The 20,255-nt window shown below is 45.6% G+C and overlaps 1 protein-coding gene across 12 annotated transcripts in view; it reads right to left on the bottom strand.

Moving 5' to 3' along the window:
* FGFR2 (fibroblast growth factor receptor 2) overlaps positions 1-20,255 on the bottom strand; it is a 107,339-nt gene that overhangs the window by 39,984 nt on the left and 47,100 nt on the right. For all 12 annotated transcript variants that reach the window (XM_070363274.1, XM_070363277.1, XM_070363271.1 and 9 more), the window contains one exon: positions 15,221-15,344. In XM_070363274.1, coding sequence (XP_070219375.1) covers positions 15,221-15,344 — 124 coding nt within the window. The remainder of the gene's footprint in view (positions 1-15,220; positions 15,345-20,255) is intronic.

The raw sequence follows: 20,255 nt of genomic DNA, 5'->3' as shown, positions 1-20,255 counted from the left end.
GAAAATCCCAAAGCTGGAATCCTTTCAAGCATCACTAGAAACACTCACTGCTTGGCTAAGACGCCATCCCAGTGATGCGCCACTGTGAGCCTCCTGGTCAGGCCTGGTGGCCAGGTGGATGCAGAGGGACCTGCCAGAGGCCAATAGGGACAGCGCTCTGGTTCAACCCCAGCTTACCCCATGCACGTGAAAAGAACAGAGTTAAGTCCACACACACTCTCCCCACCAGGCCTCCTCCTAAGAGACTTAACAGCCCAAGGGGCACTGGTCCCGCAGGCTGGACACTGCCGGCCAAGCTCACAAAACACGCTCCTTTGCACCTATCAAATACTGAGGCGCTTTACTCCTTCCCACAGAGAATTGAATGTTAGGTATCAGTTCCTTCTCTGGCTCAGTTTTCCAGTTTTGCACGCGTGTGTTTGCGTGTTCTAAAGATAAATATTTACAGTGGACCTAAATATTTATTCTTAGAAACAAAGGTACTATAAAATCTTAAATGTCATAAGCCAGATCAACTGAATTTCAAACCAAGTCCCCTTTCTTCAACATGCTTGTTTCTCATAAATCGTTTCACAAGCAAACATTGTGCATGTAATACCAAATAATGATGCCGTGAACAATGAGGGCTTTCATACGGCACCGCAGCCCTGGTCTGCGCCAGGCTTCAGCAGAGAACTTCATCACTGGGGCAACACTGGCAGGGCCCACGATGGAGCTGCAGTCTTGTTTTACTTGTGGTCAACGTGCTGCTGTGCTCCAGTTATTAAGTCATTCCATTGCTATCCGGACTATGTTCACCCAAAAAAAAGAAAAGAAAAAAGCACCATCTTCGCAATGGTTTCATGTTATTGCATTTGCAAATTACAGCATACCAAATGTTACCGCTTACAGTGGTGAATTCATCCTTTCAAATTTTCTCACCTTATACAAAATAACCTCTGAGCCACCCCCTCTCCCCCTCGGCCCTTTCTCACTTTAGGTACAAAAACTGCAAGCTGGATCGCTCTGTAATCGAAACCTTATACCGCCTTCCAAAACTTATTACAGCTGCCTTCAGTATAAAATGAAACCTTAGAGAATGTTATTTAAAATGTTTTTAAAAAGTCAGTAGGCCTCATGTTTCGTTTCTCCACATCAGGCTTTGATTTCCTTTGCAACCTTATTCTCTGCCCTTAAACAAGTCGGAGAACGAGGCCTGAAGCATCTTGGAAGAGATCCCAGGATGCCAGGCTCTGCCAAGAACGGCGTTCCCCTTTCTCAGATCCTTCAGCAACCACTCTTCCCTGTGTCCATCAGACCCCCAAGAACGGGGATCACCAGTGAGAGGATGACAGCACCTGGACTCCCGTTCTAACTTCTGAAAAACTGAGGTGAACGCAGGGTGCAGATGGCCGGCAGGAGAGCAGGCTGGGGGGCAGCCCCCAGGAAGCGGGCAGTCCCTCCGAGGCCCAGGCCAGCAGGCACTGGGAAAGCGAGACAGGGCCAGGGCCAGGACAGTGGGCATGAAGCCCCTCCAAGAGCGAACGTGCTCTCCTCAGCCTTGGGGGTACTCCAATGCCCTTGGGTCTGCAACTTTTGGGGGCAGCAAGCTGATATGAAAAGAATTTGTTGTTGTTCAGCTGCTAAATCGTGTCCGACTCTGCAACCCCATGGACTGTGTGGTCCACCAGGCTCCTCTGTCCATGGGATTTCCCAGGCAAGATAGTGGAGTGGGTTGTCATTTCCTCCTCCCGGGGATCTGCCTGGACCAGGGATCGAACCCACGTGTCCTGCATTGGCAGGCAGAATTCTTTACCACCGAGCCACCAGGGAAGCCCATAAAAAGAATCAGTCAATGAATTATCTTTGGATGAAAGAATAAAACCCAGAGCTGGCCCATCTCCTGTTCTTTTGTAATCACAGAAGTCATATCTCCTCTACCAGGAAGGATTTCCTTTTAGGCAAGGGGTCTCTCACAGCATGTTTAACGCTCAGATATTATAGAAACCAGATTTTGCTCTTTATAAGGGGAGCAATATACATGTACAGAAAAGCCAACAGGCATCTCATATCTGTGTTTTTACTGAAATGTTTAAAAATACATATTCTGAGTTCAGCAGGTTGCTGATGCACAGTGCATGGGCTGGAAAGAAGATGAGCACCCTTACAGTAGAGATCCTGAGGTCCCTGCGTAAGCTCCAAATTTAGACAGAACGGAAGGCAGTCCAAAGGGTGCGGCTGCGGCCGATGGGACAGTTGGCTGCCTTGCTGGAATGAGGTTCCACCAAATAAACGTGTAGTAAGCACAGCCTGGAGTGCTTTAAAACACACATTCTCTCCCCCGTATTCTCCCTTTGTCAAGTACGCCAAGAGTCGACTTTACCAAAGCAGAAGGCCCAGCTGCTGAGAGTCTAAATTTTGAGACAGGCTCTCTCAAATCCTACTCTGGAGCTGGGACCAAGGCTGCAGGAAGAAAACAGCCTGTTTCATTCCAAGGGGTAATTATTGAGAAGGAGAGAGAGAAAATACCTGAGTGACAAAGAATAAATCTTTGTTAATTGACCATTTGAAACTTTATAACATGCCCGTCCCTCCTCTGGACATAATAATAGGTTTGCTTGTAAGAGATCTACAACTTTTGCTTTAACATAGCAAAGGCCATAAAGAACGTCCACTGGGCAGAGAGGCCTCCTGTCCATGGGCTCCGTAAATACACATCCCCAGGATCAGGAGGAGAACCAGCTTCTTAAATTACACCTATAAATTAATCAAGCCCGGAGTCGCCGGTTTCCCAGCACACACTGGTCTTCTAAGTATTTCTCCACAAAGTTCAGCAGCGCTTGCCACAAAGAACCATTTCAAAGCCACACTCTCTGGCGGCAAAACACCGAGAGACTCCAATCACGGTGCATGCCCAGGACCGATCTGGAAAGAGTGAGCCTCCTCCTTCTCGGGCACCCATTCATTTCAGGAACGTGAAGAACCCTGCCTGCCCTGTCTTTAAATTAAAATCAAAATTGAATTACCCCTCCTCTGAAATGGCAGTTTCTTAGCAACTCCAAGGGGCTGAATAGGGAAAGAACATTCTGCAACTTGGAGGACACGTGAAAACAACTGAGAATTCTTGCTCCTAAAGCCTAGCCTTGCTTTTTTTCTCAAGAGTAGGCAGTGGTGGCTTTTGTTGCATAAAAAACAAAAACAAAACAAAAAAACCCGCATTAAACCAGTTAGCATGAGGCCTGGTTATTAGGAGAGCCGATCAAAAGCCTCTGATGTTTGAGGAGCCCAAGAACCTGCTAAAGACCTCACGTGAATTACAATTAGTAGAATGAGTTCATTGCCTTGTCAAGACTCTGCTGAATGCCCTCTAACCAGCCAGGCTACATCTAACTAGGTTCTGGGTTTTCTTTTCCCTAAGCTTCCTCCAGCATCTAGAGACTGGCACGAAAGGAGGTCAGAACCAAAAAGTAATCTGGAGGAAAAGGGACAGTTAGGACATAGGATGAGAAGGATTGCTGGTGTCTCAGAAATAGTCAACGCATCTGTAGCCAGGACTTTGCTTGTCATCTTCCAGAAAGGACTGGGGGATGATGGGTATCAGAAATTACTTTAAAAAAAAAAAAGGAAAAACGCACTTTGGTGGAAGGTGACTAGTTTGCTGCTCTCTTTCCATTCTACATGTACCCTCATCTTCCTCCTGCTTGGATATCTGATTCTGGGGGTTCTAGACAAAGTGGCCTGGAGAGCCAACTTCCTCCAAAACATACGTGTGTCTCTGCAGAGAGCAAAGTCTAGGGAGCAAGCTGGTTTGGGAAAAGCCAAAATGTTCTCCCCAGCACTGAGGTTCCTCAGTGACTTAGGGAGGCTGTGCTATGTGAAATGCTAGAAGCAAAACACCACTAATTCCTTTGTGCTTGCTCGATGAGGTGGAGATGCAGGGTGAAGCGCTGGCTGAGGCTGGATGCACTGGGAAGCCCAAAGCAGGCGGAGGCATGGTGCCTTCCCTAATTAATGTCATAGACGGTATTATTTGGCTGGGAGTTGAGTGGCTTCTACCAGCTGGGTGTCAATTTAAGTCTTCTTGGGCAAATTACGGGAGCGGGGCCGTGTGCTATTTACACCCAAAATGTTTATGATACCCTGATTTCTGTGTCTTCAAAAAGTTAAACTGGATGTGAAACTGCTTTGGCAGCCACAAAGGTATGCCAACTTTAGGTTCAAACATGCCCTTTCTTTTGTGAAAAGGCTTTGGGACGATGAAAAAGTTCCGAGATGGAGAGTGGTACAGTAACGACTGTATTTAATGATGCTGTACTGTATCCTCAGAAACGGCTAAAATGGCACACTTTATGTTATGTATATATTACCTTAATTCTTTTTTTTTTTTTTTTTTAAAGAATCGTGGCAGAGGTGGCAATCTCAGGGTGAGATCTAGTCCCAGGGATCCTGGAAAAGCCGCCTTCTCCATTAGTTAAGCATGTTTATCTTGTCCAGTTGACTAAATGAAGGCTTTCCTCTCACCAGGCACAAGGTCCCTGCCTGTATTGTGCTTGGTTTTCAGGCTGATGCAAAACTCAGACGTCAGTCTCCCTCCTGAGGAGCTGGGGTAAACACAGCTGAGCACAGTCATGCTGGGGAGCTCCATCACTGAGCCTCAGCACCCTGCCACTTGCTAGAGTCCATGCAACATCTTTCAGGAATACAAGGTTATCAGCTGGTGTCTGCAGAGCTGGCTCCCCTTCATGGGAAGAGGATGTTGGAAATGTTAAAATCCAGGACCGAAATATACTCTCTTAATACACAGGTGGAACTCTGATTTAGATTTTTTTTTTCCCCCAAATGATTTGCAAAAAAGCTAAAAAAAAAAAAAAAAAAAACCAAACCATGGGGGAGTCCCCAAACACAGCAGTGCTCAGAATGAAGCTGTTTAGGATGAAGATGTTGGTATCCAAAAAGATCCAGTGAATCTACGTCTAGAAATAGGTCCTAGAAAAATATTAATTAACCTAGGTGGCCAACAAACAGGTGTGAGCAAAGTTTGTCAGTGGAGCCTCTCTTGTAACTGGAAAGCAAAAGATGAACATAAGCTAAATACTCAGCAAAAGGGGACGATTATATAAGTTACGTCCACAACAGACAATATACAGACCACTAGAAAGACTGAAGCAAAAAGCTACGCACAGACATGGAAAGATGTCCACAGTAATAATGTTGATGGTTTTATCAACTTTCACCATTAAAAAACCTGACTTCAAGAGGAAGTCCAGAAAAACCTATCATGCTCATCTCTCAGATGCCTGACTCCTGGGGCTGTTCAAGCAGAAGCAAAAGCTTTCAGCCCATCTGAGCAAACAAGAAATGCCTCTCTTTGGTAACGAACCACAGGAGAAGTTGGACATTAAAACCTCATTTGTTTTTTTAGAGGCAAACTCAGGCCCCGAAAATAAAAGTGATTCTAGAGAATAGTTGCTTGCTCATAAGCAGCAGCATCTAAAGAGAAGCTTCAAAATAGTCACCCAGGTCACAAAAGGCTCCAATCTGAATCCTTCTCTTTTCACCAACCAAGCCAGATGAGAGACCTCAGGCCAGCCCTGCCCACTGCCCACCGATCACTCAGTAATGGTCGACACTCAGGGTGGTTTTGTTTCGTTTGGCCAAAATGTAAAAATTTAAAGGACTAAATCCTTCATCTTTCAGTTATAGTCCAGAATGTATACTGAACCAAACAAAATGAGGAATTCCTTTTCTCAGTAAAGCACAACTTCCAAAAAGACTCCTCCAAAACAACATCCAATGCTTATCTTTAAAAAGAGCACTTTCATGCACAGACGATAGAGAATGTCTGGGGCACCTTCTGACCTGTGATTTGCACACTGATTTGGGATGGACAGAATTCCTGTAGGCTTTGTTTGAGAGAATTCTCTTAAGTGGGAGGCTCTGGGAGAAAGAAAAAAGAGTTCTATTAAGATCCAGGAAGCTCCATTTCTATTTAATCACCTCACTGTGGCAGTTTGGGGGGGTTTGCACTGTGAACTGACCTGACGGCCCCAAGAGGCCAAAGCACGTGTTCCATTCAACCGATTGTCCCAAACACCCTCTAGGCCAAGCACCAGATGCCCCACAGATAGAGGATTAATCATTATAGTACAATCAATAGACATGACCCCTGTGGAATGATCTTTCCCTCCAGACCAAGGCAATAATGTTCTTACCTCCACATCTCTCTCTTCTCAGAAGGAGGAACAGAAAAACTTCCCCACAGAAACACTAACACCCTCCCTTCAGCCTTTTCTTCTCCACTTCCCACCTGCATCTGATCTCCTCATGGTGAAAGAGTGTCGGTACCCCAAGATGCCACATTTCCAATTCAAACCTGCTCTTGAAGTTGGGAGCACATCTTTATTACGACAGGTCATTTCTGTCCTAGCTTCCTGACTATGAAAAGAAACCAAACGCAAGACCCCAATGCACAGCAGGGTGTTCTAAGGGTGGGGGAATTCACAAACTAATTCTGGTGGAACTACTGTTTCAAAGGGGAAGGATTTGTTGGTGTTTCTACATTCATCTTAATGAGAATAGGCATAATACAACCCAACAAAGGTCTTTTGTTTAAAAAGGTGATCGGTAATTGAAGCTGTGTGAGCTTAGAGAGAAACTAGGAAGATTGCTTCAGAGAAGGCAATGGCACCCCACTCCAGTACTCTAGCCTGGAAAATTCCATGGATGGAGGAACCTGGTGGGCTGCAGTCCATGGGGTCGCTAAGAGTCAGACGCGACTGAGCGACTTCACTTTCACTTTTCACTTTCATGCATTGGAGAAGTAAATGGCAACCCACTCCAGTGTTCTTGCCTGGAGAATCCCAGGGACGGGGTAGCCTGGTGGGCTGCCGTCTATGGGGTCGCACAGTCAGACACGACTGAGGCGACTTAGCAGCAGCAGCAGCAGGAAGATTCCTTACATTAGAATTTGCAGTTCAGTATTCTTGCCGGGACAATTCCACGGACACAGAACCCTGGTGGGCTACAGTCCACGGGGTCGCGAAGAGTTGGACACAACTAAGCATGCACACATGCAATGTTAAGAATCACAAACTCTCAAATATAAGTAACTCCAACTGTTTCTTATTATTTCAGTTCAGCACATACTGATCAAAATCTTGCTAAGTTCTAGTTCAATTACTAGGCACCCTGACTACCACTGATGAATTTACATCTTCATGCCATGCTTACTTGCCCACACCCTGATAGCAGCAAGCTTTCTCTCTGCCCTCTGCCCCCACCTGAATCATTTCCAGCTATGGTGAAGAGACCCTCTTACAAAATGCTGTAAGTCATACACTTATCCTTAACACGTCTACATCCTCTTTGCCCACATCACAGAGTCAATGCCAAAGAATAAACAGGAGATCAAATATTAGCCCTCTCCCCAGCCACCTCTAAGCTAGGCCCCCTGCCAGAATAAAAAACAATCAATAACGCTTCCTTTTTCAACTCTGGGGCAGAGGGCAACTGATGGGTTGCAGAGAACATGACAAATAGGCTGATATGGCAAAGTTCTAACATGCCCCATCCAGGCCAGCATGTGCCTGCTCCAACCCCAGGAGCTGGCAGCCATGGGTACCACCTGCTCTCAATGCCTGGAAGGAGTCACCTCGAGCTGGTGTTAGTCCTGCAGGAAGCACTTTCTGCTGGTCAGTATATCCCGGGCTAATGTAGCCACCCACTGAGCAGCTTTTGCCCCTGGAATACCTGTTATGAAATAGGTATGAAAACCCGCTCTGTAGCAACCAGAAAGCTCGTTAAACAGTAGCTGCTGAAGGAAGTTTTGAAATCTCTGTCCTGAAGGAAAGGAGAGGACCAACCACTCCTTTAGCCAGGGCTGGGCTGAGTGTGCATGTCTCAGCTTAGAGCTGTGAGAGAAGGTGTGGGACCCCCTAATGACAAGACTAGCAATCACATGGGTCCCATTATTTAAAAGCACCACTCACCTACTGCACTTTCCCAGTGGTGCTACAGGAAAAGCATATCATCACCCCCATTTTACAGATGAGAAAACCGAGGCTCAGAAGTTCCATGACTTTCAAGGCCACAGAGCTAGCAAAGGAGGCAAACAGAATTTGAATCACTCACTCATGTAATTCCCACAAGAACCTCCAGAAGTGCTACCCCGAAGGAGTGGAGACCCCTGAGGGTTGATGTGACAGCAAGGTTAGGAAGAGGAAGAGGAATTGGCTGCTGAAGCCACAAAAGCAGTGAGACTCTGCTTCCTACTCAATCCCCACTGGAGCTCCAAGATTCCATGTCAGTGTTAACAGGCCCACTTAGGAATGCACCACTGTGACCTATTCCCTGGCACGGCACCTTCATCCATCGTCAATAGAGGGGCCTTCTGCCCCCCTCCAGCTGGATTTCACAACGTTGAGCTGGCACACAAAACCAGCATCAGGAGAAACACCAAGTCTTAAACTTAGAACAAGAAATGGAAAAGAATTCATTGGCAGCAAAATCATGAATATGGAAAATCAAATGAGGTCTGGCCAGGAAGCTTCTAGGTCAAGATGCTTCAAGTTAAGAACCCCAAGGGGCTCTGTGGAGCCGAGGGTTGGCGAGTGCCAGGGAAATGCACAAGAGCTGTAAGTTGGAAGGCGAGAGTCAGGTGTCAGGAGCATTTAAATCTCCAGATACACGGTGCTGCGCTGTTTCATGCTACCTGGGCCGTGGCTGCCCTCATCACACAGAAAAACAAAAGCAGCATCCAGGAGCCACCGCATGATGGAAGCCAGGACACAGAAGGGTTTCTGTAAGGAGCAAGTGGCTGGGAGTGATCCTAATTTTGAGAGCCTCAGTAATAAGCCAAAAAGTGAAAGTTGCTCAGTCATGTCTGACTCTTCATGGCCCCATGGACTGTATAAACCGTGGAATTCTCCAGGCCAGAATACTGGAGTGGGTAGCCTATCCCTTTCTCCAGCTGATCATCTCGACCCAGGAATCGAACCAGAGTCTCCTGCATTGCAGGCGGATTCTTTCCAACTGAACTATCAGGGAAACCTGATCCAGCCAGTTAATTAACAAACTACACCATTTCTTCTTTTTTCTTAAAGCCTACTTTGTTCCAATAGCCCCCTCTCCCCACCAAAAGAAAGGCCCACTGCCCTGCAGAAGTGTGGTTGCAGGGGCCCTGACTTGTCCCAGTCTCCTCCCTATGGCCCAGGGATCACACAGGGTCCTCTGTCTTCCTAGGACGGGGCTGCCCCAAGCAATAAACAACTGACACAACTTCTCCATGACGACAGGCTGCCAAGTGCTGCACACCAGGTGTCAGCCCCTTAGGCAGGCCTATCAGTCAGCGTTCAGAGTAACAGACTTCATTCCTTCCCAACACACACCTGAGGGACAGGCAGCACTGCGATGGAGTCCTTCCTGCTTTCAGGCTGAGTTACAGTGGACTGATGTCAAGGGCCAGTGGCCAGCGCCATCGTGATCTGCCACTGAGCACATCGGGACTGGCGAAGGGGACTGAGTGATCCCTCACAGCCAGAAGGGGCACCTGGCCCCTGAATGGCTCCCAACAGTCCCCCAAGACACTGTCGTCTGCTTACGGCTCTTGCCCGGGGAGGATGAGTCTCTGGTAAGCCAATTCACAGGAGGCACGGCTGGCCTCTGCAAATCCAGAGGACATGTTCCCACCTCTGCTGTCTGTGGGCTTCCCTGGTGGCTCAGACAGCAAAGAATCTGCCTGCAATGCAGGAGACCTGGGTTTGATCCCTGGGTCAGGAAGATCCCCTGGAGAAGGGAATGGCAACTCACTCCAGTATTCTTGCCCAGAAATTCCATGGACAGAGGAGCCTGGGGGACTGCAGTCCATGGGTTGCAAAGAGTCAATCATGACTGAGAGACTAACACTGCTACAAGTTACCAACCCCCGCCGCCAAATACCCAAGGCCAGGTGCAAAGCTCACAAGTTACCCGCTGGTCTCTGGGAATGCAAAACTGGACAGGGAACGGACACCAAGCTCATAAATCAAAGCCAAAGAAAGGGTCTTTATGAGTAAGAAGGAGCAACTGGTCTTCTGAACACTTCCCTTGCTCCCTCTCTCTCTCACTTTTTGGGGGTTTTGGCAACAAAGAGCTGAACATGGGGTTCACCTTTCTCGAGCCTGGCTGCAGCAGCTGCTGGTCTACACTACAGTAATCCTAAAACAGAGACATCAGAGAGGGTGCAGGCAGCGTTACTCTAGAATTTGAGAAGACCCAGCTCTGGAGCCCCTTTGAGATGTTGGCAAAATGACTTACCCACTTGGAACTGGGATTTCCCCGACTATAAAATGGGGTGAGAGGTGGAAGTGGAAGTAACGAGACCAATTCGACGAACTCAAAGCTCTCAAAACTCTACAACCTTCTTCTGCAAGTTCAAGCAACTATCTCATTCCTGGGGCAGCCTCAACAACATCTTTAACCAAAGGTGGACACCTCAGCAGAATAAGTGACTGCCAGCCATTGGCCAGTTTCATCGGTCCCAACGTGCCATCCAGTTTGGTCAATAAGACTTCCGATTGAGTCAATAAAAGCCATTTAGGATGTCTTCTGATTCTCAAAGGAGTTTCTGGTTTGGCAAAAAAAGAAAGCAGTAGCAGTATTTGTTGCTAGCCACCTAGGTACCCACTGGGTGTTTTCATCTGTTAGGCCAACGAATTTCTCAAACCACCAAACTGGGTTGAACTGTGGCCCCAGAAAAGATAAGCCCACATCTTAACCCCAGGAATCTGTGAAGGTGACCTTATTTGGAAATAAGGTCTTTGTGATTAAGTTAAGTATCTCAAGAGGAGATCACCATGGATTGAAGATGAGCCCCAAATGCATTGACTGGCATCCTTAAGAGAGAAAAGGCAGAAGGAGATTTGAGAAAACACAGAAAGGAAGGGAAGACAGAGTCAGAAGTGGAGTGATATGTCCCCAAGCCAAGGACTCCCACAGCCACCAGAAGCTGGGACAGAGATATGAGTGAACTCACCCTTGGGGTCTCCAGAAGGAACCAACCCTGGGGACACCCTGACTTCAGAATCTACAAGAGAATAAATTCCTATTGTTTTAAGCCATCTGGGGGCTTCCCAGGTAGCTCAGTAGTAAAGAATCCACCTGCCAATGCAGGAGACACAGGTTCAAGCCCTGTGTTGGGAAGATCCCCTGGAGGAAGGCATGGCGACCCACTCCAGTGTTCTTGCCTAGAGAATCCTATGGACAGAGAAGCCTGATGGGCTACAGTTGACGGGGTTGCAAACAATCAGACACGACTGAGTGACTGACCACACACACACAGGCTTATTCTAACCCCCAAACATTCTTTGAAAATATAATGGAGGCAGTTCCAATTATTTATTAAGCTTTTTTTTTATTCTTTCAAAGTATTCATTGAATTTGTTACAACATCGCTTCTGTTGTTTTATGCTTTGGTTTTTTGCCTGCAAGGCATGTGGGATCTTAGTTCCCCAACCAGGGACCACATGTTCATGCCCTGCATTGGAAGGTGAAGTGTTAACGACTGGACCGCCAGGGAAGTCCCTCAAGGATTTATTTAAATACAACTTAAGTATCAGAGCTTGATCTCTGGGTCAGGAAGATCCCCTGGAGGAGGAAATGGGAACCCACTCCAGCATTCTTGCCTGGAGAATCCCATGGACAGAGCAGCCTGGGGTCACAAAGAGTCTGACTGGACAGGACAGATCACACACATATGTACCTTGTGTACCTAAGCCATCCAGGCTATGACATGTTACAGTGGCACCCTGGAAACTGATAACCAACACAGGGATGAGGCAGGCATCACCTCCGAGCGGCTCAGAACAGCTACATCACTTGTCCCAGGTCGCTCAGTCCCCAGCGTGTGGGCGGGCAGACCTGCTATGCTCACAACACCAGGCTGCATTTATCTAAAGTGGGTCTCAGCACATTCATTCTCAGACACAAGAAGGGTGAGACCAAAAATTAAATGACTTCTCCCAGGTTGCAGCTTCTTTCTTGGTGGCAGGGCCCCGGGCAGGATCCAGCACTCCAGCCTCATTCACAGATGAACGATGGCAAACGCTTGCCAACTCCTGGAGCCAGGTCTTTTAAAGAGAGCCCGTTTTATTATCAGCACAATTACCGAGATGTGGAGCTTCACACTAATTTTCCCTTGCAAGTAAATGGCTGAAAAGTAATGGTGTCAATTTTAATGAGGATCAAGCAAGGTTCTTAAAAGGGCTCCCGTAAACCAAAGCATCTCCCTCACACACAACAATGGCTTGCTGTTTAATTCCAGAACACAAGAATGTCACTTAAATTACACGGCTTCTACATGAAAATGCTTATGGGAATGCCTTTCCAAGGAAGAATTTCAATAAAAAGATCTCACCCGGTTTGATGCATCGTCATATCTAAACTGCAAGCCTATGTCTCAAAGCAACAAAAATAAAGCCTCAGAGAACGTGCTCTAGGACAGGACTTCACTTTCTCTGGGAAAGCGTCTCTGAACTTCTGTGAAACGGAGATGTAGCCGAGAGGCTGCTATGAAGCAGCAGTATATTAAGCCTGGACCTGCGGGCCACCAGAAATTCAGTGTTTGTGCCTGAATCCTTTTTGTTTCCACGTGCCGAGATGTTCAGAACGATTCGTCTGCCAGCCCTGTAAGACTGCCTGAGACCCTTCAACTGACTCAATTCTTATTTTATTACCACTTCTCAGAGCAATTACTAGGGTTTTTGAGCAAAAATGAGAGTATTTCACACCTCCATCTTTCCTGAAAATGTCTTAGACTCCACTGACTTTTGGCTTCTATTTATAAAGAAGGTTCAAGGCTTGGAAAATTATTGGGGTTGAGCTTTCATGGATATTCCCAACCAGCATTGTGTCATTATTGGCCCACGTTTAGCTGGGCGAACTCCCAAATTTGTGACATAATCAGGCCTTTCTCTGCATTACTCCATACACTCTACGCTCTCTCCACATTACACCACTGAATCATACGCTCTTTTCAACAAGACTGATTGCCAGGGGATTAACATTAGACAGCACAATTCCATTATTCAGCAGCCCAATTCAAATCCAACCCTAAATGCTAAGAGAGATTTCAGGGCTTCACAGAGATGAGCTGCCAGAAAGCTGAAAGGGGGGGTGGGGTGAGGGGCTTTTGAATGTTTTACATAACAACTCAACCTAAAACCTACTATATAAGCAAGAGCCCCGTGGCTGAAGTGGCCGAGATATGACTCCTAATTCCTGGAATGGCCCCAACCAATCTTAATGAACAATTTGTAGACCTCTGCAAAGCCAGGATCCCCAAAGACTGCTATAGCACGATGATTTTATTCCCATAATAAATTACTTATTTTCAAAATTAAGTATTTAGAACTTTCAGCCTCAAACCTTTCTTTCCTGAAATAGAAACACTTGCATGTCAAATTCAGGATGAGTCAGACCCAAAGTGAAATACAAGTTGTATGTTCTTTGATCAACAGACTTATGGCACATCAGTGCCAAGATAAATGCTAACTACTTTTTTCTGGTATTTGGGTGTTACTTCTCTTTGTGTTTCTTTGGTGAAATACCTGTACACAGTGATTCCCACTAAGAAACATTCCACAAATATCTTTGTAAGAAAAGAGAGTATAAAACTCAGGCTTTTATGAATATCTATAGAATTCACATTATGCAAAATCCTTTCAAATTTCACATTAAGGATTCTGAATAATAAAATGTTACTTTTTTTCCACTGAATACTCACAAATGGAAATTTTAAAAAGACTGTATCATACTTTCTAAAGCAGGGTTTCTTAAGAATTTAATTTAACCTGCTAGAAAATTAAAATGGTTTTCTATTTAATTTTCAATTAACCTAAAACTTCAAGTAACCAAATCTATGTAATTTGGTTAATCAAACTTTTGCAAGGTTCCTTAATGGCTCTTTGGGCAATTCAAATATCTATGGGTGGCGGAGTAGGGGGGAAATTCCCCTGGTGGTCCAGTGGTTAACACTCCACACTGCCAAAGCAGGGTGTGTGGATTCAATCCCTGATCAGGGAACTAAGATCCTACATGCCATACATAAAGCATGGCCAAAATATTAAAAATATATATATATTTATCTATGCGGTCTCTCTCTTCAAGGAGTTTATGTTTTATTGAAGGAGAAGAAATGCCCACATGTAAAATAATACTAGGGTCTCATGCCCAGGAAATGACGGAGGAAGGCCTTTGTTTGTGGATACACAGTGGGTGGGCATGAGTTTGTGGGGTTACAGAGGGTCACATCAAGGCAAACTGAACCAAGGTGAGCTTTGCGCCTGAGACCTTAGCAGGAGCAACCTGGCATATATGTGCAAACTGATTAGGTAATCCACAGCAAGGACTCACGGACAAGTGGCCACTTTGAGAGTCAAGGGAGATGGCAATGAGCAAAGACGGCTTCTACAAAGAAAAGACCTCAACCCACCATCGCAAAACAAGACACGTCCTTGGTGTAAGTTTATCTATCCTCTAACAACGCAGCGAAACCCCCTTTCTTCATCAGTTACAATAAAACCCAGCATAACAGACCAGACTTGAGAAGAAATCTGAGTTTCCAGGACAACAAGCTATGTGGTCTTAAGATATTTCATTAAAAATAGCTTAATTCTCTAAGCATTAAAGTATTCCATCAGCCCATTAAAATAGTTCTCTTTTCACAGAAGAAATAGGTTCTAGGAATGGATGTTGAACTTGTGGTGTCTAACGACTTTCTTCTGATGGAACTGAATGGCTCCTTGATATTACCCTTCCTCCAACCAGCTATAAGCTCAGTCATTAAAATACCTTTTCCTTTACTCTTCAGCCAGCATTATACAGTTGACCTTCTTTCAAAAACAATGTTCCCCCATGGCCTAACTGGACCCATTCCCTACACATGCTAACTTTTTTTTTTTTTTTTCCAGAGAAATCTCAGCTTCCAGAACATCAGCACATTTCGCATCACATCCACGTCACACAAGAGGATGCTTGGGAACCAAGGGGACCACAATAAATGCACGTAACTCAGCTAATCAGGAAACAGAACACATGTCAAACGACAGAAGCATCCTTCTCAATGACAGCCTGTATTTAGAAAGAAGGAAAACAAACCAACCCTCCTGAAAGTACAGGGAGAAACAGCGCTCACTTTCACAGCTTCAAATGAGCCAAGCTGCAGCAGGATGGCACATGGCTGGCACTCAGGGAGAAGTAAACTCACCAACAACGTCGAGGTGGTACGTATGATTGATGGACCCGTAATCGTTCTCCACCACGCAGGTATAATTTCCTTTGTCAGACGGGACCACGCTTTCCATAATAAGGCTCCAATGCTGGTTTCGTACCTGCAAAGAGGAAAGGCAGTTACTGGACAAGTTTAGTACAGAATACCAGGTGCTGTGCTTTCGTGATTTGAAAAGAAGGTGAGGGAGACAAGGAAGGTAAAGAAGAATCACCCGAATTCTGAAGTTTCCTCATAATAAGGACTCAGACCAGGTGACAAAGGACAACCATGATCATCATCACAGTGAGCATCTGGCAAGCCGGCATTGACATGTTCAGATTTGAGAGGGTGTGGAGGAGGTCGGTCATGTCATGGGCTTGAGGGTTCCTCCAGAAGCTGCCAAGTGGCCAGGGAACGCAACACTAACCCCAGTGTCAATGTTCCTGGGCAGGTGAGCCTCAGACTGGTCATCCACTGGGAACCCTTAGACTTTATGGCACCAAGGAACCACACAGAGCCAATGCCAGGGATGTGAACATGTACTGGATACCAGGTATTACACTGGGCAAAAAGTTCACTCTGAAAGATGTTACGGGAAAACCCGAACGAACTTTATTGCTAACCCAATATTTCCCTGAGCACTCCTTTCAACCTCAGCAAGTTTAACCTTAACTCCTCCAAGGAACCCACAAGGTAGCTACTGTTACTGTTCCTGGAGCCTTCTGGTTTGAAGACCTCCCAGCACTTTCCGTGCAGCCCTTAGATGCTATTGGGACATCAAGAAGTTTCAGCTAGAAACTCAGATCTGCGCCCTGCCCCATCACTGGGGGTGGCTGAATAAGATGCTATATGTCCCTGAGATATATACTCAGAATTCCAAATATAGGAGCAATGAATCCTTAGGCAACTTAAGGTGTGTATCCATCTGTTTACAAAATCCTTGAGACTTTTCAAAGTTAAGCAGCACGTGAGAAAATAAGTTACTATGATTCTTACCCGAGTTCTGTCAACATGCAAACAGGCTAGATTCTAATGTGCCCACTTTGCTTTTAAAATATTTCAACAGACTCAGGTTTTCAAGCAACTATGATTTTTTCCCCCATATTAAGAACAAAATGCAGATTGCATCATTCAGGCTCACAGCTTTAATAGTTCTCTCCAAATCCATATCATTCTTTAAAGGCATTTTGGACAAGGCATTCTGGGGAAGTGGAAAGAAAAAAATAAAAAGCCAGGGCCTACTCATGTTAACTATTGTTTCAGGAATTCCAACTGACCTTCTGAATGATTCCCTGAGCGCAGCAAGTGTTTTCTGCCTTAATCACATAAAAACCGATAATACCAGCAGAGCCTCTGCAAGCACATGAGTGATTCAAGGAACTAAATTAGCGAAGAAAGAAAATCATCTCATGAATGCTCCATTATACATAACAGGAGGGCAGAGCAGCTGTCCACTTCGAAAAGCAGAGCCAACAGAGGTAAGAGATTAGACGAACACGCTGTAGTACAACTCTCTTCATGTGCAGCACAAGCCACCACGGCAGAGTGCAGTGACTGATCCTGAGTCCAAAAACAAGAGAGCTGGTCATTCATCACTAACAGTCTTAGGAAGCATCATGGGGTGAACGCTGGACTCTACTTCTTAACAGACTACAAGCCCTGCATCAAGACTGAGCTCTGAGCAGTCACTTTGTTTCAGCTACTGCCTGAAGACGACCCCCCCTGTACAACCATGGAGGTCGTTTCAGAGTCTAAGGTCCTAGAGCTGGTGATAGGGCGCTGGTCTCACTGTCACAGGCAAGAAGTCTGGCAGTAAATGAACTTGCAGGCATCAGACCACAGTGGAGACAGTCCATTCTCTGTGTTGGGAGAAGATACATTTTCTGCCCTTGGCTGGACCACAGGCTTTCGGGAGACCCAGAACAAGAGGCTATGCCTCCTCTTAGAAGGGATAAGCACCTTCTCTGAAGCATGCATTAAAGGGATGCTCAGAAAGAGGACAAGATGTAGATGCTAAAATTTTCAGTGCAAGGAGAATTCTCTACCAGAATCCTGGGCCTCAGGGACTCCCCTGCGGCTGCAGGCTCTAAGCATGGAAACTGCTTGATTTAACTTAGGCCAGATAAGCCCACAGTGAGACCCTCCCTCACCCCCAGCTCTCAGGAATATCAGGAATGGGACTTGCCTGGCCTCTGAGGAACTGGTCACATGCAGAGTAACTCAGGCCCTGACGTCACCAAGCCACGTAATCCAGCGTTTAGCCCTGCTGTAAATATTCAGTTCTTTGAGCCCCCGCTCAAATGTCATGGGCCTAAGCCCTTAATCATGGCTAGTGCCTGTCTCTGGACCCCGTCCAAACTGTCAATGTCTTTCTTGTGCCTGGACCCAGATTTGGCACAGAGCGGATTCCAAATGGAGCTGAACCTGGACTGTGCAGAGAGGGCATGGTCTGCCTCGGCCCAGACGTTAAATCTTGGCATATGCAGCTCGGCATGCCACTGCCTTTTTCTTTTTTTTTTTTTTAACCCCCAGGCACATGGTCAGCCGCAATCTTTCCTCAGGGCTATGGCAGTGCACGTAAGATCCCTCTACAAGGGCATGTTCTCCCATGGATATTTACTTCCTAGAGGTGCACGACAATAATGTTAATAAGTTAACATTTATAAAATGCTTTCACAATGAGAAACACATTTACCAAACAGGGTGTTTCTGCCCTTCCAGAGACCTTGGTACTCAATCAATATTACCCCATACGATGCTGCTAATATTTATTTTCTTACACCATGGCTCCAATATTTGATTCCTTGACTTGCCACCAGTCCCAAATGTTATGAGCTATGGCATTTTCCAAATGGATGCCCTTGGAAACCACCAACAGGGAGACAATTTGACACGTTTGTAGAGGACATCCTACCATTAACTATTAGTTGCTTAATGACAAGCCAAGAGCCTATACAGAGTAACTGTACAAAAATAGGGAAGAGGCAGAAAGGTTTCTGTGCTTTTTAAACAATGTCCTCAGTCGCTTAGTCATGTCTGACTCTTTGCGAGTCCATGGACAGTAACCCACCAGGCTTCTCTGTCCAAGGAATTTTTCAGGCAAGAGCACTGGAGCAGGCTACCAGGGGATCTTCTCAACCCAGGGATCAAACCTGCATCTCCTGTGTTGCCTACATTGGCAGGCGGATTCTTTACCACTGAGCCAACAGGGAAGCCACCGTATTAAACTTGATCTTAGCTAGAAGGCCATGACACACACCATTTCCATACCAAGAATCTGAGTAAACCTAAAGAAACTACAAAAATGTATAAGATGTTATCTTCAATATGTTTTTCTCAATTCCCCAGGTTTTGAACGCTCCAGCGTTTCTGCCAATTAGGTCATATGCACATAAACCATCTTTGCATTCCCAGAAGAGGAATGTGAACATCTAATAAACATATGAAAAGATGTTAACCTCATTAAGGAGCAGGGAAATGCAAATTAAAACAATAATGAGACACGGTTACTCACCAGTTGATTAACAAAAATTAGAAAGATCAGTGTCATTGAGCACTTGGTGAGGGTGGAGGGAAACCGACTCATAACAGGAATGAAAGTTGAGAAAAATATTTCTGTAAAATAATTTACTCACACCTATTAAAACAGACATTTTTGGGGGGGACCCTACTTAATTCCACTTCTAGAAACCTTGTCTACACAAAAAAGAGCAGAATTACTTCAAAGCACATGACAAAATCATTGCTTCAAGCACAGCTTGTAACAGAAAAAAAACTTGGAACCCACGAGGAGCAGACTCATTCATAATGAGTAGTTTATTCCAGAAGACTAGCATACAGCCACTAAAAAATATGAAGCCTTCTTTTGTCCAGTGCTGGTAAAATATCATTAATAGTTATTGATGAATGAAAACAAGTAGCAATGGCACCCCACTCCAGTGCTCTTGCCTGGAAAATCCCATGGACGGAGAAGACTGGTAGGCTGCAGTCCATGGGGTCGCTGAGAGTCGGGCACGACTGAGCGATTTCACGTTCACTTTTCACTTTTATGCATTGGAGAAGGAAATGGCAACCCACTCCAGTGTTCTTGCCTGGAGAATCCCAGGGACAGGGGAGCCTAGTGGGCTGCCGTCTATGGGGTCACACAGAGTCAGACACGACTGAAGTGACTTAGCAGCAGCAGCAGGCTGAATGCAAATGTCTATTTATGACTCCCTTTTGTAAAAAATACAGACACACACACACACCACAGACACCCTTCTAGGTGCATATAGGCCTGAATCTGTAAGCATGACTTATATACAAGGTAAAATAAGAAAGAAAATATACTAAATTGTTAGTAATATATATATAATTAAAGCAATGGGATTAAAAGTGTTTACACTTTTCTCATTCTCACTTTTTAAATTTAAACATAAATCCCCCATGCACACAACAGAAAATGTGAACGAAAACTCTAGGCGAGGAGTTGCCCTGCGGCAGATCCACTGCACGAGTGGCTCTCTCGCAGACCGACCTCAAGAGCCCGGGAGAATCGAAATCCTGCATCAACCAGTACATGCACAATTCCTTCTTTTCATTCCTGCCTGTGGCTAAATCTTTGTGGAATTCATCAGTATTTTTCATCTGCCAAGGAACAAAAGGAGAGAGCATGGGGTTTCAGAGTTAATGTTCACTAAAGACTTTTAAAAATAACATTTCAATACTAGAACCAAGTCGACTTAGCTAACAGCCTACACTCTCTGACTCGCCATCCAAAAACTAGACCCACAAACATTCCATACCCTGTCATCGCAAAGACAAAAGGTGGCCCAGGCAGGTTTTTTTTTTCTTTTCGAAATTCCTCTGTTACCTAAAGCCTCTGAGTTGCCTGTTAAACCCCTAGCCTGCAGCTGACAACCGGGAATGTCCATTGAGTTGGGAGGACACCAAAACACCTGGGTGAAAGGTCAAAGATCCAGCTGTCACCTGGATGTGTGCCTTCCACATTGCAAAAAACTCTGGACATTTCTAAATACCCAGGTGTTCAATA

Source organism: Bos mutus, chromosome 26, assembly GCF_027580195.1.
Source record: "Bos mutus isolate GX-2022 chromosome 26, NWIPB_WYAK_1.1, whole genome shotgun sequence".
NCBI lineage: Eukaryota > Metazoa > Chordata > Mammalia > Artiodactyla > Bovidae > Bos > Bos mutus.
The sequence above is the reverse complement of the archived record's forward strand: the minus strand, read 5'-3'. Positions and strand labels throughout refer to the sequence as shown.